This window comes from Tauraco erythrolophus, chromosome 15 (genome assembly GCF_009769465.1).
Source record: "Tauraco erythrolophus isolate bTauEry1 chromosome 15, bTauEry1.pri, whole genome shotgun sequence".
In the NCBI taxonomy this organism is placed as follows: Eukaryota; Metazoa; Chordata; class Aves; order Musophagiformes; family Musophagidae; genus Tauraco; species Tauraco erythrolophus.
Window position 1 is genome coordinate 21,425,177 of NC_141479.1, and position 18,899 is coordinate 21,444,075.

The following is an 18,899-nucleotide window of genomic DNA, read 5'->3' on the forward strand; positions in this document are numbered from 1 at the left end:
GCAAGTCTGACCTGCTGGATTCTACCTCTTCCTCATTTATAAACACGATAATACAAGGCTATTCCGGGCTGTTTCTACCACAGGGGTCATGAAAAAATATTTTATTCTAAGAAAGCCCTAAGAGAACTTGCAGAGGAAGAGACTTGAAAAAGATATCAAATAATTACTGAGACGCTGATTATTCTCTCCCTCTAGCACACAAAAAATAGAGAGATATTTAATGAAATGCAACAAATTCTAAACCGGTCAAGGAAAACACTTGACTTGCAAACATATAATTAAACTGTGGAACTCACAACACCCTGAAAAGTTTTTGAAAGGGATCTTGAAAGGATATAAAAATCATCTGCTGGCAAACTTTAAAAAAAAAATAATCTGTAAAAGCCCTAAAATTCTACACATGGCTAGGATGAGACTGCAGTTTAACTACTGTACTTTGCATTTCTTTACACCTTTCTAGGGAGCAGGTGATGTGCACAAATGATAGAAACTGCCACTGCACAGTGTCATTCCCTGGTCCTGTCCAGGATAACAGCTCCTGAGTGCACAACGATCACACACTGCACATTCAGACTCAGTGTGCTTCTTGCTAACAGCTGCAGGTCCTTCCAGATGTGCTGTTTCCCAAATAACTGCCTGGAACCAATCTGTATTTGCGTTGTTTATTTCTTTTCCCTGGGTGTATGAATTTACATTTATTAGCACTGAACTGCATCTTATTGCATTCAGTTCACTGATCCGATTCTTCGTGGCTACTCTGCTGTCTGGATTTGCAGTAATAAATAATTCACTGTCTTAGGTTAGTTTGTTTTCTTTCCAATTTCAGCAGCACCGGTGAATGCAACCACAATTCAAACTCACTCTTCTCTAACTTGTTAACAAAAGTGTTAAATAAATTCTATCCCATTGCTTTCCTGAACAGCGTGCCCCCGATACCACTCCTGTCCGAAGTCTCTTCATTAACAATTACTCTGTCAACCAAGCAGTACTCCTCTGGTGTCTCTGCAGTTTTGAAGCTGCTATTTATGCATTTATTTATTTCTGCACTGTTCCAAACTGTGAATCAACTCTTCAGAGATCTCCAGGCCCCATGGGATTCCATTACAGCCCACAAGCGCGTCTGAAATTCAAATGTTACAAATGCACCAGTTTCAACTGTTACACTGGTAATTCCACCGTGCTTCTTTGATCCACACACCTCTCAGGCTTTTCCCTTCCAATTCTCTGCAGACATCGCAAAACACTGTTTTTTTTTTTTCAAAAGTTCTTCTGTTCTTCTACAAAGATTACGCTGTACTTCCGTGAAAGTCCATCAAGTCAAAGGACAATATTTGCAGAGTACTGGATCAGCTCTTTAGGTCTTTTAACACACCTGGTATCAACTATCGTGATCAAGTCTACCCCTCTCCACCCTGACCTTCAATGAACAATTTTCAATGTAGCCCTGTAGATGTCTGCATCTCTATTTCTACACCACACACTTTACTCCTCAAAAAGCAGCTTTCACAACTTATTCTACTCTGTTAACAAAAAACCACAATGTATAGCAGAGGCCAAAGATAAGAAACATGTATGTGCTGAAGGAAAGTTTCAACAGAACATCCTGGTGTTTTTTGATTAAGTAGTGTGATACATGGATGAAAGCACAAAGAGTGAAGGGTTTATAAATATATATATATACACACACATAAACCACTTCAGCTCTTGGTATGAAGATACATGTATGTACTCGTAATGATAACACTCAATTCAGAAATTGATCACAGCAGGGTGGGGAAGATCCATCACAGATTTCAAAAGTCAGACATCTGAGCTTCAAAACAGTTTTTTTTTCCCCTCCTGCAGTTCTGGTTGTTCTGCTGCTCCTTCACAATCCGTAAACACACATGCTGAAATCTCAAAGCAAAAGATCTTAAAATAAGTTTACCATTTGCCAATGATCTTATTGATGTAGCCAGCTTTCTTCAGCAATTCTGGAAGCAGTAATTCAGAATCTGGGATTCCTCCTACTATATCCTGTGGCGTGTACGCTGCGGAAAACAAACAATTTTTTCTGAGTCTTACAAATATTAGAGCAAACAGCTCATGGCTACCCATCATTAGGAGCATTATTACTGGATCAGAAAGAGCAATTAGTTTGCAGTCTCAGCAATATGACTCTTTGGAAGCCCTCCCAGGCCACAAGATGAAGATAACAAGTTGATTCAGGGAGATGAAAGGGAGATCTCCACCCGCTCGGACACCCCAGCCAAAATCCAAAGGGGGCTGCCACGGCAGAATGAAGGTGAGACCCTTGAAGGGGCGGGAGGGGGCAGTCATTAAAAAAGCAAGGTGTGCACTGGAGATGCCTTTACTCTTGCAAATTTGCTTCATATTTTCTAAAATGAAGGCATTTTTTTTGTAAATGAAATGATTGACAAACTTGCTCAGACTGCAAGAGCTGGAAGAAATTATATGTCTCTCACAGTCCACAGTTCTCTAGCCCTTGAGAGTCTAAGGTGTGACTTTTGCTAGGATGGAGACAGCCAGCACTGACATGCAGTGGGACGTAGCTGCTGATTCTTGCCCGAGCACGCACGGGCTCACTGCTGTCTGTCACGCTGGAACCCAAATCAACCCAGAAACGTTACAAACTGGTCACCTTCCCTGGAAGCACCATGGGCACGACAGTGCTATAAAACTGCCAAGGCTGAAACAGTTAGAAAACTGGCTGCTGAACGAAACTGTACGCAGCTCGCTCTTTACTCCGGGTGTTAACATACACCCCACGTGACTTTCTTTCACCAGACACCAATTAGACCGCCCAGAGGAAACACTTCGCAGCCAGCAGAAGCAAATGGATCAACCAGCCTTGTTTATGTCTCTTAATTTGAGGAGGTTTTCTGCTTGATGAGGAGGAAGCAATAAATTTCACGCTTATTACCAGCAGTTAACATGGTAATCTTTTTGTGCCACTCTGGAAGATCCATAGGGGAAGATCACCGAGCCAAGCCTGTGTTCAGAGCAAAGCTTCCTACAGAGCACAGAGGGAAATCAAGAGAGGAAGGCAAATCAGGAATGAAGCCCATACCGTTTCTGGCGTGTGCGTTCGTGGTGTAAAAACCATTCCTGACTGGGAGACGGCCCGTCAACAGTGCTGCCCTTGCTGCAAATAACAACAAAAACCGTTTTATTTTACATGCATTCTCTGCTTAATGTTAATATTATCACATCAAGGCTGAGGACAGTGCATTGACTGTGCCCTTTTGCCACAGCCAGCTACTAAGATCGCCCACACCAGGACAGGCAGCAACTCCTCCCTCCAGTGCCATGGAGATAGTCAGGTACTGATGTGACACCATCTGAGTTATTCCAGGACAAACCCGACTGAAGTTTGGCCCCTCTATTAAGTTACCCACTGCTGAAGAATAATTACTTTCAACAGCCAATGTAGCAGCCCTTCTATCTCAATAATTACAAAAGGAATATCTGACATCTATATGTAAGAGGAAATTGTAACACAAACTGATCACATGCTTAAGGGTAAGTTTTCAAGCTCAAAAAAAAAAGTCATGTAACAGCAAAGAAAGAGCTGTCCCGCTTGGACGATAAAAGTCAGGTCCTGACTGCAGGAAACTTTTAAACAGATGTTTAACTTCAAGCATATGCAGTGCCACCACTGGACTTAGCGGGACTTTGGCATATTTTAAATGCCTTTTCTGAGCAAGGACGTCACCAGCATACTGACAAATGTTATCCGAAATGAAAGCACAAATAAAAAGCCCCTCTTGCTCATTTTTGTTTCCGTTCTCAGCTGCCAATCAGGTTTGAGGAAAAAGAACGAATAAAAAAACCCAAACACCTCACAGAAAAAACAATAAGGATAAAAATATCTGTGTCTGCCACATCCAAACATTTCTTTTATCTCTTGTCCCTTCCCCAAGAATCTTGCAAGCCACCGGGGTCAAAAGCAGGACACAACCTGCTGCCGTTCCTCGCAGGAAAGTCTCACCAAAGCCAATGGAATCAGACAAACTACATACAAACCATGTCCAGCAACAATTTAGATACTGCTCTGTCTGTTTATGTCAAGATAAGAAAGATGAAAAAAACGCAATGACTGAGGCTGGAATACTAAAACAGAGCGTTTTTTAAAAATCCTTTAGCTGGACTGATTTGATCACTAAAACACTGCTTTGTATGAACCGAAGATTGTAGGTTTTCCAATCAAAACGTAAATAAAAAGGGAGCGAAATGCAAGATCAAAGCACCAAATCCAAATTCTGCCCTGAGGGTAATCGCTGGTTTGGTTGCTAGTTCATGTCAGATGCTGGCAAACGTCCTAATCTTCTCAGGAGGCGGCATGTTTATTTGCTAGCTTAAAACTCAAGTTTACTTACACGGAGAACAGAGGGGGCTGGCAGTGTAAAAATCCAGGAAAAGCATCCCTTCTGAAGCCATCTGGTCTAAGTTAGGAGTTTCTTTAGAAGGCTCTCCGAAAGCTCCCAAATCGCCCCAACCCATCTGCAAAAGGAACACACCAAAGGACGTAAAAGTACTTTCACTCTTCCACAACGACAATGCTTCTGGGCCCACATAACACTTTTATTGTAACCCTTTCTAGTGCTCAGCTCCTTATTTAGGGAGTACTTCACAAACGTGATAAAAATCATCTTCCCCAACTCTGTGAAGCAGGAAACTATTACAGTTTTCACTGGCAAATGGGAAACAGAGGCACAAGTGGGATTAAATGACTTGCTAACAGGCATTAAAGTGTAGCAGAACTGGGTTAAGAACTCTGATGCCTTCACTCTTACTCAAGTGCCTGCACCAGGGAGGAAAAGGAAGTTACACATGACACGCTCAGTGTCGTACAGCTGCAAAGTCTGCCCCTTCAGTCCCTGGCTACGTGTCTTTGTGTTGGACCATTGACCCCAGGGCTCCACCTCAGCCTGCTGCATCCATCTATCCATCCATCTGCGTGTACGTAACTAGAAACGCGAGGAAAAGGTCTAAACTCACAAGCAGTGCTGCTGGAAAAGAAAGTGTTTATTTTAAAAGCAAGCTCTGGAGAGAAACCTGCCAGAGGCAGCGTGTGTCACTCTGCTTATTTGCAAGGCAGTGGTTTCACCCCGCGTCTTCCTCCCGATTCAGAGAGGTCACACACCAGGAGAACAGTAAAATTACCATCGCGTTGTCTTGGTTCATTGCTGAACACTATTACGGGTAATAATACAAATAAAAGTAAGTGACTTGAAACAGAAGGTTCTAGAAGGGAATGACTTAATGAGCAATTAGGCACCGTGGCTGCTAGGGATTATATTATGCTTTAAAAAAGGCAATATCTTTAATACAGATGCGTATCAGGTGAGCAACTGATACGGAGGGCGTAATGTATCGAGATCTTTAGAAAACCATCTGCCTGGTCCCATTTGAGAGTCTAACATTTACACTGCAGCGGTGCAGTTTGGAAAAGAAAATCGTTGGAGAGCTGCAGAGCCGGCTGTGGAGGTTTGAGCAAGAAGCAATTCAATGGTACCACCCAACACCAGGTTGTGGAATTAAACAGATTTGATGGGATCACCACCGAGTCCTCGATTCTTCAGTACCTTTATCATCAAGGAAGAAAGAAAAAAAGAATATCATGTTGCTCTAATTCATATAGTGACAGAGTCTCAGAAGTTACTGAAGGATCAAAAAGACCATGGAGATGTATTTTTAATGAACAGCATATTAAACAAATAAATAGTTCACAGAAACTCCAGCCAGGGTCTGCGCCCCATCACGTCTCATGCTGTACCAACACTTCTAGAGCGGGATAATCACTGTCCCAAGGAGCTTTCATCTGGAAAATTACAAATGCCAGCTTGGGGGTAGAAATATTCCTGAATGGAAAATTGAGACGGACTGCCGGCGGCTCAACTGGCCAGAAAAACCAGGCTGACGAGGTAATTATCTTGTACAGGAGTGCAGAAACATTATGGAAACAACAGCAAGACGGTCGTGTTGGATGGGCAGAACGGGGCCCAACAGGCGACAGGAGCTTGCCTCGAGTCACCCCCCACCCTCACCAGCTTTTCCAGCAGCTTAAAATGGCACAGAACGCATTTCCACTGCAGGCACACCCAAAAGGTGGCGGGAGAATATCAGAAAAGAAGCAAAACAGGAAAGTGGCAGCAACTTGAACCCATTGGAAATGAAAGTATTTCGTTACCCATGTGGCTTAGACCACTGCAGGGTACAAAAGCAAAAAGACGTTTAGTTGGAAACAAACCTGTGATTACTTCCACCCTCCAATGATTTATTGCCTCCCTTCTCCCCGCCCCAGTTTAGAAAGCAAAAATTAGCAGAATTAGTCGTCTTCTTGCTTAGTTTTTCAGAAGGCAAGTTTGGGTTTCTAAAACATTTCCTGAAATGTTTTACATTCCTACATTTCTACAACTAATCCATCGCTGGTGTTAGAAAATATCACCACTACTATTTTTGTAGGCTACAAAACCAAGCCTTAACTTCAGAATGAGTCTACTAAGGTTTGAAAATCACCAAGACACCCTGTTTTTCAACATTTCCCACAAGGAAATTTCCTTCCACAAGGACTGTGGAGTTAATTGCTCAGTCATTAGGAATAGGCTAGTAGGTAAGGTGATTAAGCTTCTAGATAAGGTATGTAGGTGTGTAAGCACCAATTCCAAAAGACTGGCACACGGGCTTGGCTTTATAGCTCTGAGAAGTCTCATTTGTTTTCAGCAGGATATCCACACGCAAGGAATATCGAGAGGTTTGTGCTAATACTGCATTGTCTCCAGCTCAGGTCACCTAGAGCAGCTCTGCCCTGGACGAGGGACAGGGCAGGGATATGCAGGGCCTGGGCCTTCCTTTTGGTTCTTCACCACTTTTTATACAAAATCTGTAAAGGACTAGAGAAAGCAAGCAACAGAGCATGACGGCTTTCAGAGTAAAAGGTATTCAAATATTCCTGCATCTTTCAAATTTTTCCAGATCACCACATCAGCCTGGGAGCTGAGCCTGAATCACTGTGCTGAAGACCTCTGACCATGAACCACGGTGCAGACCCCGTTCCCCAGCTATCCCACAGGCGCTGGCCCACTGACAAAGGGAACAGATGATGTGGGAACCTGGAAACTGTGACCTAGAGGGGATCGTACACACCAGAGAGAGCTCGGCTCTGCAGGAGTCAGCAAGACAAAGCTCTAGGGAGCACAAAAAAAAAGCAAATAAATGCTCAAGGCACGCTCTCAAGACACAAGTCTTGCCAGGCCCAAAACCAGCCCTTGATGTGCTCTTAGGAGGATGTCCAGAAAAAGAGCAATTCCCAGGATAAGGCTCATGGGGAACCAGCTTGATGAAACTTCTGTTTAAAGGCCTCTCTCTGCCTCAGCATCAGTACAGCTTTGGACCCACTCACGCACCACGACGCTCCCCCGAGCTCCGAGACCGCCGTCACAGCACCTCTGCCACTCCATGCCCGCACACAAACCAAATCACCAAACATCAGCAGCACGTTTCTGACAGCAACGCTGCCCGCGAGGCGCTGGCGCTCCAACTGTGCCCCCATCGCCAGGGCCTGGGCGAGGGTGGGCCACGACGGGAGCCCCAGGGCCCCCTCTCACCATGAGGGCCCCTGACAACACCCCCCCAGCCCACACCCTGTAATGGGCACACGGTGCAGCCGAGGCCCCATTGACCCCTTGCCAGGACCCCAAGCTCCTCTCTGGGGACAGGTACCCGGCCCCCTTCTTGATCACAAACACGCCCCATCCCCGGGGACCAACGTCCACCCCCTCCACCTCAGTGCCAGCCCCCTCCCAAAGCGACTTCCAGCAACACTGTTCCCTATCCCCCCTCCCAGTGACACTGTCCCCTGTCCCCCCCCAGTGACCCTGTTCCCTCCCAGTGACACTGTCCCCTGTCCCCCCCCAGTGACCCTGTCCCCCCCCAGCGACACTGCCCCCTGTCCCCCCCCAGTGACACAGCCCCCTGTCCCCCCAATGACACTGTCCCCTGTCCCTCCCCCCAGTGGCACTGTTCCTTGTCCCCCCCCAGTGACACTGCCCCCTGTCGTCCCCCCCAGTGACACTGCCCTCTGTCCCCCCTCTCCAGTTACACTGTCCCCTGTCCCCCCCCTCGCAGTGACACAGCCCCCTGTCCCCCCCCAATGACACTGCCCCCGTCCGCCCCCCCAGTGACACAGCCCCCTGTCCCCCCCCAGTGACACAGCCCCCTGTCCCCCCCCTCAGTGACACTGCCCCGCCCCCCCGAGGGTCCCCCCCGGGGGTCCCCCGGCCCCACTCACGTCGTCCATGAAGAGAAGCAGGAGGTTGGGCGGCGCGGGGGCCGCGGCCGGGCGCAGGGCCCAGCACAGGCAGAGGGGCACCAGCAGCGCCCTCGCCATGGCAACCGCCGCCCCGCGCGCCCGCCGCGCGTCACGTGAGGGCCGCCCGCCTCACGTGACCCGCGGGAGCGGGCGGGGCGGGGCGGAGACAAGATGGCGGTGTGCATCGCCGTGATCGCCAAGGAGGTGGGGCGGGGAACGGGGCCGGGGGGGGTCGTGGGGCCTCAGCGGGCCCAGGCGGAGCTGTGAGGCCTAAGCAGGAGCGGGACTGGGGGCTGCGGGGCGCGGGCAGAGCCCTGGCAGGTGCGAGGGGAGCGGGACAAAGGCTGGAAGTTGAAGCGGGCTGGGACCGGGGGCAGGGGGAGCTGGTGGAGCGAGTGCTGGGAAGGTGCCCCGCGGTGTCCTGCTGCCAGGGGAGGGGTTTTCTGTCGAGCTGGGGAGGGGGCAGGTCGGGTCGGGAGGCTGAGCCTTGCGCGGTGTGTGTGCAAATGGTTCTTCTGCCACTGGTGTGGGACACACGTGTTTCACAAGCGCTGCGGGGTGCGAAGGGGGCTGTGCTGTCGTGGCTGTGAGTGCGAAAGGGTTAAACCAGCTTATTTCTGGCAGCAGGAATTCTTAGCGTGGAAGCGCTGCCTCGGCATCAGCTGTCACTTACACAGTGGGGTGCCCAGTCCCAGTGAGTGTCGCTTGTTCTCCTCCTCAGAACTATCCCCTCTACATCCGGAGCGTGCCGACCGAAAACGAGTTGAAGTTCCACTACACCGTGCACACTTCCCTCGATGTCGTGGATGAAAAGATCTCTGCGATGGGCAAGGCTCTTGTAGATCAGAGGGAACTGTACCTAGGGCTCCTCTACCCCACTGAAGACTACAAGGTGTATCTTTCTAATGCCTTTTGCCATGCCAGCGTGTGTTTATAGGGTCTTTCTTGCGTGGGGCTCCGCGTGGGAAACCTCTCTTCCTACTTGGTGCCACGGTAGAGACATCAGCAGAAAATGTACAGACTTGTTCACCGACCAGTTTGTTACATAGAGGTTCAGGTTTGGTGCCTTGGTCAGTTCAGCAGCTGCTTCGTTGCCCAGCCAGGTGGTGGAAAAATTTATCCTTACCCTGTGTAGTCTTGTGGCCTACACGAGGGAGCACAACGTTTGTAAAAAAGTGTCTGGTGCAGCCAGACTTCATATTTCATAAATTGGGGACTTTATTCTCTGCTTAGTTAAAACAATTGACCACGACTAGAACAAAGCTTTAATTTAAACACCAGTGAAAGCAGCAGGAGATGTCTCTGGATCAAGTCTCTAAGTACCTACATCCCAGGTGTGGGGTCCAGTTTCTCTAAATTCTCTACTCCACAGCAACATCTGTCCCACCATTTTTAAGTGACAGAGTTGATCTTTTGAACTTACTTTCTCTTTTTCTCTGAATGCCGCAGATGGAAGTTTTCTGCTGTAACAGACCTGACTCCTGGGTTTTCTGATGGTTAATTTTTTAAGTCCCAAATCGCACTGGCTGATATTAGAAGATCTCCAGGTCTCTCTGGTCTCCCAAACAAGAATAAATAAGGTGGCTGTGGCACTGAAACAGTTGTTAAGAAGAGAGAAACCCACACCAAAATAGCTAGCAGGAGGCTGCTTCTGAAATTGCAAGGCATGCCTTACTGGCCAGCATAGGAGCGAGCTTGAGCTGAAGTTATTAAGGATGGAAGAAGTCAGATAGAAAGGGGATACAGTTCTTGCAATCTGGTGTCTTGCTTACCTCATCTAGTCCTAGTTATGTGCTGGGGGCAGCAAGAACACAATCATAGAATCATGGAACGGTTTGGGTTGGAAGGGACCTCAAAGATCATCCAGTTCCAACCCCCCTGCCATGGGCAGGGACACCCTCCACTACACCAGGTTGCCCAAAGCCTCATCCAACCTGGCCTTGAACACTTCCAGGGATGGGGCAGCCACAGCTTCTCTGGGCAACCTGTGCCAGTGCCTCACCACCCTCAGAGGGAAGAATTTCTTCCTTAGATCCAATCTAAATCTCCCCTCTTTCAGTTTAAAGCCATTGCCCTGTGTCCTATCACTACACGCCCTTGTAAAAAGCCCCTCTCCAGCTTTCCTGTAGGCCCCCTTTAAGTACTGGAAGGCTGCAATAAGATCATTAGATGTTTCCTTTCAACTCGTTTCCTTGAGTGTGTTCCAGCCTTGTTTTAGTTGCTTTGCCAGGCTCTGGTGTGCCAGAAGCACATGCCTTAACAGCTGCACAGATACGGCTACGTGACCAATTCGAAGGTGAAGTTTGTTATGGTGGTGGATTCTTCAAACACAGCACTTCGAGACAATGAGATCCGCAGCGTAAGTGCAGGAAATCAGAGCAAAACTTGCCACATTGGTGCTTTTGCTACTTCCACTTATTCATAAAGTGCCGAGAAGCTAAAAAAAAAATAATAATTAAACTACGATCCCTTTTCAGATGTTCCGAAAGCTGCATAATTCATATACAGACATAATGTGTAACCCTTTTTATAACCCCGGGGACCGTATCCATTCCAGGTAAGTCAGCTGATCACACTGATCTTTGTCATCTTTCTGGAACTTGCAGTGAACCTGTGATGCAATAGGAGCACGAGCATAACCCCTGTGGCTGACCAGTTCAGATGTGCATGCTCTCACTGCCCCAGTGGAGCACAGCTGCCTTTGCCTCTGGGCCAGTACTGCGTAACAGAAAACTCTGACTGTCTCATTAGAAGTTACATTGAACTCTGACTCCCACCTCAGAGAAAATTAATTGCCTGGGGAGAAAAAATAGCCAGTTTCATAGGTAGATATGAAAATAAACATAGGTAAGTAGGGCAGGTTAGAGAGTGAACAACTGCATTTGTCCAGGGTTTGTCCTTGGCTAAGGACAGGTGGGCATTCAGCACACAATTCCTCATGTGTGAGGGCCAGCACTCCCATTTCTCATCTGGAATCTCTCAGGGCACGTTAATAATGTTGGGAGTTTCTATTGCCTGGGGAAGAACAGCTTCTTTTACACTTTGCTGAGGCAGATAAGACCTGTCCTGACTTCAGCAGAATTAAAAGTCATTATTTTCCTCAATAGAGCATGCTGTAGTTAAAGAGTAAACCCATGTATTCAGCTTGGGGAAAGGCAGCTTGTTAACCAGTAAGAGGCATTGTTAGCCACTGGTTTTGTACAAGACATCTGTGCAGAACTAGCTGCTTCCTTTAACGGTCTATATTTGTTTCCTTCTTTAGGGCTTTTGATAATATGGTGAACTCCATGATGATGCAGGTGTGCTGAAGCTCTGCCCCTTCTCATCCAAGTGCTGAGAACATTCCCTGTGTACAGAGTGTGCCTGCAAAGTGATGTATATATTGTCTTTGTTCTGTGTAATAGTTTAAATTTATTCTGTGTAAAATAAACTCGACACCTGCAAGGTTTGCATGCATTTCTACTCTAGCAAAGCTGAGTATTGCACAGCAGTCACTGTTCAGCTTTATGCCTTCAGGTAACATGTGAGAGCCAGCTCTTCCTTCGGGAAGGGCAGCTGTGTCAGATAGGAGGTGTGTTCCCCACAGAAACGCGGGCAGCTGTGCCTCTGTGCAACTCAGATGTTTCTGTAGAAACTGGGCTTTGTGTAAAACCAGCAGTTCCTGCTGTGCTTGTGATTAGAGCAAGCACAGCTGCACAAGAGGCAGCTAAGAGATTATTATTAGGGTCAAGCTCCATTTCAGTCAGCTGAGAGGCACAGGTAGTGACACTGTTCCTTGGAAGTACTGGTGCTTCAGAGCAGTTCCTCTGAAGCTGGAGGAGCACCTCAACAGCAGTCCTTCTGCTGTTTGCCAGCCCCCTTCGCTGCTGCTCAGGGCTGTTCATTCTGATGGGAAGTTCAAAGATACCTGGGCTCCTCATCCTGTTTTTCCTTAACTGGGAGCACTTGGATCTGTATGTACTTACTCCATTAGGTCTTGGAAAGAGAAGACTGCAAGTCAGCCGAAGGCTCCAGGTTTCTCCACAACTCCAGCCACTGTCTACGTACTTGAGAAAGCTCTAGCAGACAGCAAACAGCTTGTCTCAAAGCATCACCTTGAACCTGATCAAGCCCTGCACTGATCTGGCCTTCCTGGGGAATATCTTTGGGTGACTCACACTTAACAGCACTGGCTGTTACCACTTTGCACCCCGTTCAGCCAGGCCAGGCACACTTCAGAGTTACTTCTAGCCCAGGTCAGGCAGCACAGGTAGTGCAGCTGGGACAAATCCACACCAAGAGATTAAGACATCAGGATTGCACAGCTGCCTGGCTCATCCCAAACTAATCTCTATTAGCATCTCCTCCCCCTGCAGCTCCCTGCTGTTCTAATTAAGGACTACCAAATCAATAGCAGGTATTTATGTTAAAAAAAAATGCAAACTAGACTAGAAAAGCATCCCAGCTTCTTAATCACTTGTGCAGTACATGAGGCTGTGCAGCTACAGTGAGTTCAGCAGAGGTAACACAGGTGTAAGCACTGAGCAGCTACTCTGCTTGTCACACACCTCTACTCCAAGTCCTTCCTGTCCCACAGGCAAGCAGCCTGTACTTCAAGCACTTCATCAGTTAAAAACACATAAAACATAGCCAAAAATACAAAAAAAAAAATCCCAACCCAAACCAGCTGCACAGCTCCAAAGGATACAAGAAGTCTGGAGAAAGCCAGGTCAGCGTAGAGCATCAGCTCAGCCAGCATGGTCTCACTGCAGATGAGGTTCACACAGCAGGATCATTTATTTTTAAAATAAGTGACATTTACAATACCTTCTCAAACAGAACTTAAATACATTTAATCAACAACCTGTCAAATAATGGGAGATGAAAGCCTTCGAGCCTCTCCCACCATCTAAACAAGGCACAGCTGCACACTGCTATTCCAAAACATTTTTCATATAAAAATCTTCACTCTTTTCACTCCCAGAGACAGGAGCTCAGCATTTCTTCTTCCACAAGAGAAACCAAACACCCCAAAGTAGTTTTTGTTAAAAATTAAGTCTCAAGAATTTCCAAAGCTACTAATGGAAAGTTTAAAGCCCTCGGAAAAGCCAGTTTTGGAGTCTAAGCCTAAGGGTAGCTCAGATCAAGGCCAGTCTCAGCACAGTCCACACAGGCAAAGTGCCAAATCAACACAACATGAAGAGTTAATGACCCAAGCTTGAAACAAAACACTCGAGATCTTAAGGGGAAAAAAAAAACAAGCAACAAGCAAACAAAGCCAAAACCACAACTCAGTGGGATTTTTAGCCTGGCGATGCCCCCTGAGCTGTGAAAAGCTGCTTTAGGAGTGAGTCGCATCTGTTGCATCTGGGTTAGAGGAATCCTAACCAAGGATCCCGAAAGATTAGTGTGAGAATTTACGTAATAAAACCCATTTCAATGCTGAACTTCACACAGTAACGCTGCCTGCTGGTGCTCGCAGCCTGCCTCTTTGAACACAAAAGTTTTTCCTTTAAAAACGAGCCGTTTCAGAGCTCATCCACACCAGATCAGCAGGAAGGAGAAGTGCCAGGCAGTGCTCATTCCCCAGTACCCAGCTCCTGCGGTGCACTTCGGTCCTGACCCTCTAGTTCAGCAGGGCTCAACACCATCCCCAAACAGGGATCCGGAGCAGGAATGGTGACAGGAGTAAAGATGATCAGACCAAATTTGCAACAGTGGAGATGATTTTGTAATACTGCCAGAAAGTAAGTAAAACCATGCATTGGCAGCACCCTTTGATCCCTGCAGCTTTGGAACAAAAGCAGGAGGGGGGAAGAGGAGGTTGTTGACTTCTGAAATAAAAGTGGGGAAGGGTTTTTTGACACCTGGGAGATACAGAGGCTTCCAGAGAAACAGCAAAGGATGTCTTTTCCCTCTCCTGGTTGTTAGATGTTCAACAGCAGCAGCGAGCTAAAAAACAGACCCAAAACACATCGTTAGGCTTCATCCTCTTCCCAAGAGCAGAAATCCACAGGCTGATGAACAGCTCCCCAGCAGTCAGGTCCAGAGCTGCAACCCAAGACTTTTCCCACTGATTTGGAGAAGAAAGCAGTCTTTGGAAAGGTCTTTAGGATCTTCTGGGCAAGAGAAAGCAGCATCCAGCTCCTGTAGAAGCAGCTGGCAGAGCTCAGGGTGCTTCCCATGCCGAGCAGGACAGGTCTGCCCTCGCGGTGGGGTAGAGGGCATTTGGACAGCTAAAAGCCAAACCAGGTTTACACCAAACCCTTTTCTATGGGATGAGGATGAGACTGATGGTCTGGGGGAGCCCTTCCCTTCCCAGGACAGGGTGTTCTCTGGAATGAGACTGTTCTCGATGAACATGCGATCCCCTGGGCAAAGCGAAGGCGAGTCCCTCCCGGGACCTGGCAGGGATCCGGCCGATGTGCGGGTGGAGCAGATCCAGTCCTCCCTCCTGCAGCCCAGCACATGGCTGCCTCGCCAGTAATCCTCACAGCCAGGCAGATGGCATTTTAAAATTAATCTTTTTTGGCTTGGGTAGGCATATTTTTAAATCTCTCCAATCCCATCTCCTCATTTCAGTCCCGTCAGCATCGCCAGGGCAGTCCAGTGCTTTCTAGTATGGAAAATACCAAGGCAGCAGCCTCGCCCGACCCCTAAATAAAAACAAAAACAGCATCTTAAAGCACAGGGGCATTGCTCATCCGAGATGCCAAAAAGCACAGCTACTTGCTCCTCTACCCCTCCAAGGGCTGGGAGTCACCCTTCTGTCCCAGCTAATCCAGATGGAACCCCCAAAGATAGGCACGGCTCTGGGACCGTGATGCCCATCCTCCAAATCCCTGCAGGGACGAAGGGGACAGCACTGAGTTTCCAGGTGTTTCTCCTGCCCCCAAAGCTCCTCTCTGCTTCCCCCCACAGCGCTGAAGGAGCCAGGGCATCATTGAAGCTAATCTGCAGTGAGCTCATGGACGCAGGAGCAGCAGGAGGTGTGCCAGAGAATAGCTCCAGGCCTGTGCTGGGATGCGAGAGATGCCGAGACAGCAGCAGGGATGGGTCTGCCATGCCATCACTGGCTGCTCACTTCAGTCCTCCCCCCTCCTGGCTCCCCACAGTGCCCCCCAAGGTGCCCATGTCCCAGCCGGACCAGTTGCCAGGCTCCTCCTGACCCCACAGACACCAGCCTGATGTTAATGGCACATGGTAGGCAGGAGACATTTCTAGCACAGATGTCCAGGAGGACGCTCCTGCCAAAAAGCCTTTCTCCATCCTCCCCTGGGTGGGAGATGTAAAGCAAAAAAAAAAAATCTGAGAATAGCTGGAGCAAGGGGCAGCTGGACCCATGCTGGGGACCCCCTGCTCCACTGGGATCTTGACCCAAATACTCAAAGAAACCCCCTGCCTGGCTGCTCACCTGTAGGTCCTCCCTCGCACCCTCGGGTGCTGCCCTCCATAGTAGCCTCCCCGCTGGGCCAGCCCTCCCCGGGCTTGGAAGCGGCCCCGGTAGCCCCCGCGGTCAGTGGTGCTGATGCCTGGCATGTTGGTCCTCTTGGGCAGCACCTGCAAGGCAGGAGGTGGCTCAGCCAACACTGAGGTTTGGCACAGCCCCATGGATGTGAGGCTGGGAGGGATGGACGCAGCACCCTGGGGCTGCATCCAGCTCCTACCTTAATGACACGGCCTCTGAACATGCTCTCGTCCAGCTCCACCGCAGCCTTCACGGAGCTCTTCTCCTCAAACTCGATGTAGGCATACCTGCAAGGGGATGGGCTGAGCAGAGCCCCAGGGACACCCCGCTGCTCCCAAAAGCTGGGAAGCACATGGCAGCACCCTCAACACCCCAATCCCAGCCCCTGCACACAGCACTGACCCTTTGGGATGCCCCGAGAACTTGTCACAGAGGATGGTCACTCGGTTGATCTGCCCGCAGCTGTTGAAGTGAGACTCCAGCTCTTCTGCTGTGCCCCCGTAATCCACCTGCAATGGCAGTCCCAGCCCTTCCAGCACCACCAGCCAGCCCCCCCCAGCATCTGCACACCCTCAAGGGAGACAAAGGGCCCAGCTGACCCCACTCACACCTTGCCACCACAGCCTCACCATCTCCTGAGGTTCAGGAGACCCTTCCAGGTGAATGCTCCAGGCTGGAAACCCAAATCCAAGAGACAGCCCCCTGGCTTTGAAGGAACAGCAACACCGCATGACCCCGCAGCTTCCAGCGGGGTATTTTGGGGAGCTGACACTTGCCACAGATTATCTGCAAGTGGCTGAGGATCACGGGCAGATGCTGAGCCACATTCCCGGTCTGGGCTGGGCAGAGGAAAAGCATTCAGGATGGGACCAGCCAGCCTTCGGGGAGGGGTGGAGGGGCCCCCCATGCTAGGGATCACGGACATATATCCAGCTGGGCAAGGAGCAGCGAGGTGGGATCTGCTCCAGGGTCTCCCACTCACATTGCCCACATAGATGGATCGCTGGTCAACTTCCATCTTCTCCTCAGTCATCTTTGGGAAGAGACCTGCAGAGACAAGGGGTGGTGCTGGACGGAGCCACAGGAACCTTCTGGCAGAGGGACATCTGTCCGTGCAGGTCTGCTCCCAGCACGGCTGTCACACTGACCCCAGGTCCCAAGTCACATCAAGCAAACCCAAATCCCCGCACTGCTGCCTCCTCCTCCTCTATCCTCTTGCCCCCTCTCTCTTCACAAAAAAATAAAAACACAGAGGGACTGCTCTACTGGGGCTGTTGATGCTAAACTCAATTACTTAATTTAATTATATTTAATTCAATTAATTTCCTGCGTCTTGGCCTGCAAAGGTAGGAGGTAAGAGTGGATATAACCCACCTTGGCACCATGCCATCCCTGGGACCCCATCTCTCAGCCACCTCACATGTCCAGCCCCAGGCTGCCAGGAGAGGCAGAGCCACATGTTCCAGCTCTGATTGCCACTCTGTGCCCCACAGGCGTCCCTGGGTGGGGAGGAGAGCAGCACCCAGAGACAGCCCCTACCAGCCTCCGAGCTCATGATGAGGCGGCTCTCGGCTTCCAGCTGCAACTCCTTTAGCCTCTCATCCTCCTTCTCCATCTCCCTCACTTTGGCTTTGATGGCCTCCAGCTCCTGAAACCCAAACCAAGAGTCATGTGAGCAGCACACAGGGCAGGGACACCCCCACCCCAATTCTGGGCTGGGATGTGTTGGCACTGCCCAGCACACACCTGCACCAGCAGCACCCTTGCAGGCTGGGCACGAGGGTGAGCTGGCTGCTGGGGACAACAGCCTGTCCCACAAAAGGGGAGTTCAGCTCCAAGCTCCACTGGGGAGCGAGAACAAGGAAACATTTCCTTTCCCATGCTTGCCAGCAGAGCAGCATGTGCTGCAGCAGAGAGGCTCGAGCAGCACCGGAGGTGCTGGAGGGAACCAGAGATTTAAGCTGGTGATGAACAGGAGCCATCGACTCTAGCTCAGCCGGGCAGACATCTCAGCAGCAAAAGCTAAGCAGCAGGAGAGCAACAATTCAATTTCCAGCTTCTCAGCTCAGAGGTTTTAACATCAGGGGCCCAAGATTATTCTTATTCCTAATTTTTGGAAGCGCATGAAGAGAGGTGTAGAAAGTTTCCCATTTCCTTAGGGAAACAGGGAAAACTGATTCCATCCCAGCCAGGCACTCACTGGGTCCTGCACAGCCAGCTCCTCTGCACTGTCCCCATCCCGGCAGCTCGGGTCCGAGTCATCATCTGCAGCCTTCCGCAGAGCTGCCATCTCTGCAACGTCCCAGGACGCCTCCACTGCTGCCAGGGACGGTGAGTCCTGCCACCAGATCCCTGAAGTGTCCAGGAAGAGAGGACTGGACAGGAACAGGAGCAAAAAGCCACTTAAACAGCCATTTAACAGAGAACCGAAAGCAGAACAAAGGCAAAGGCAGACAAAGGCTTTAGGGGTGCTTCCAGAAGGACGAACAGGTGCCACTAAAGCAGCCCACTCCCGGTGCTGCAGGCAGGCTTGCAGCAAGACCCCAGAAGTGCCAGAGTGAGGGCTACTGAAAGGTCTCCAGTTCATACTGAGCCACTTCCCAACTCAGGGGGCTGCAGAGGTGACCTGGAAGGAGCTTCCCCGGGTGAAAAAAAAAAAACAGACAGAAGCATCACAGCCTGCCAGCAGGGAAGAGGAACAGGAGGCAGACCCTGCCCCTCCAGCACAGCCCCCAGCCTGCACAGGGGGAGCCACAGGGGGCCCTGTCCCACCCAAGCAAAGGCACACCCGCACCCACCCAGCCCCGGGCTCTGGGTTCGAGCCCACAAGGGGACAAACTCCCCCACCTGTGAGCGGGAAGCCAGCCCTGCTCCAGCCCGGGGAGCCCCAGCACCTGGCACCGAGCTGGGCCTCGTCCCGGTGCCCCCCGGACCCACCTCGGCCGGCCCCCGAACATGCTGCGCTCCCTCCGCGGAGCCGGCGGGACCAGCGGAGCGGCGCCACGTGCGGATCTCCCGCCACCACGGGCGCCTCTCCCGCCGGCGCGCCACTTTCACACATCAGGGGCCAATCAGGGCAGGGCTCGCCCGCAGGCCCCGCCCCGTGCCGGCAGGGCGGGGGAGGCGGCCCCGCCCAGC

At 50.1% G+C, this 18,899-nt stretch overlaps 3 protein-coding genes across 3 annotated transcripts in view; 1 reads left to right on the top strand and 2 right to left on the bottom strand.

Moving 5' to 3' along the window:
• Positions 1-8,392, bottom strand: part of GALNS (galactosamine (N-acetyl)-6-sulfatase) — a 50,444-nt gene extending 42,052 nt beyond the window's left edge. Inside the window, exons 1-4 of the mRNA XM_086620740.1 lie at positions 8,294-8,392; positions 4,380-4,503; positions 3,071-3,145; positions 1,928-2,030 (exon numbers count right to left, since the gene is read on the bottom strand). Of these exons, the coding sequence (XP_086476866.1) occupies positions 1,928-2,030; positions 3,071-3,145; positions 4,380-4,503; positions 8,294-8,392 (401 nt within the window). The remainder of the gene's footprint in view (positions 1-1,927; positions 2,031-3,070; positions 3,146-4,379; positions 4,504-8,293) is intronic.
• An 88-nt stretch (positions 8,393-8,480) lies between these two features.
• Positions 8,481-11,744, top strand: TRAPPC2L (trafficking protein particle complex subunit 2L). The gene is made up of 5 exons (XM_086620752.1): positions 8,481-8,518; positions 9,036-9,208; positions 10,586-10,673; positions 10,792-10,871; positions 11,577-11,744. Exons 1-5 carry the CDS (start codon positions 8,486-8,488, stop codon positions 11,620-11,622), a joined length of 420 nt encoding a protein of 139 aa, XP_086476878.1. The 5' UTR covers positions 8,481-8,485; the 3' UTR covers positions 11,623-11,744.
• Positions 11,745-13,569: 1,825 nt separating this feature from the next.
• Positions 13,570-18,718, bottom strand: PABPN1L (PABPN1 like, cytoplasmic). Its single transcript, XM_086620747.1, has 8 exons — positions 18,699-18,718; positions 17,962-18,136; positions 17,301-17,409; positions 16,744-16,808; positions 16,164-16,270; positions 15,961-16,048; positions 15,708-15,853; positions 13,570-14,949 (listed from the first exon to the last, which is right to left on the bottom strand). Exons 1-8 carry the CDS (start codon positions 18,716-18,718, stop codon positions 14,910-14,912), a joined length of 750 nt encoding a protein of 249 aa, XP_086476873.1. The 3' UTR covers positions 13,570-14,909.
• Positions 18,719-18,899: the final 181 nt, after the last annotated feature.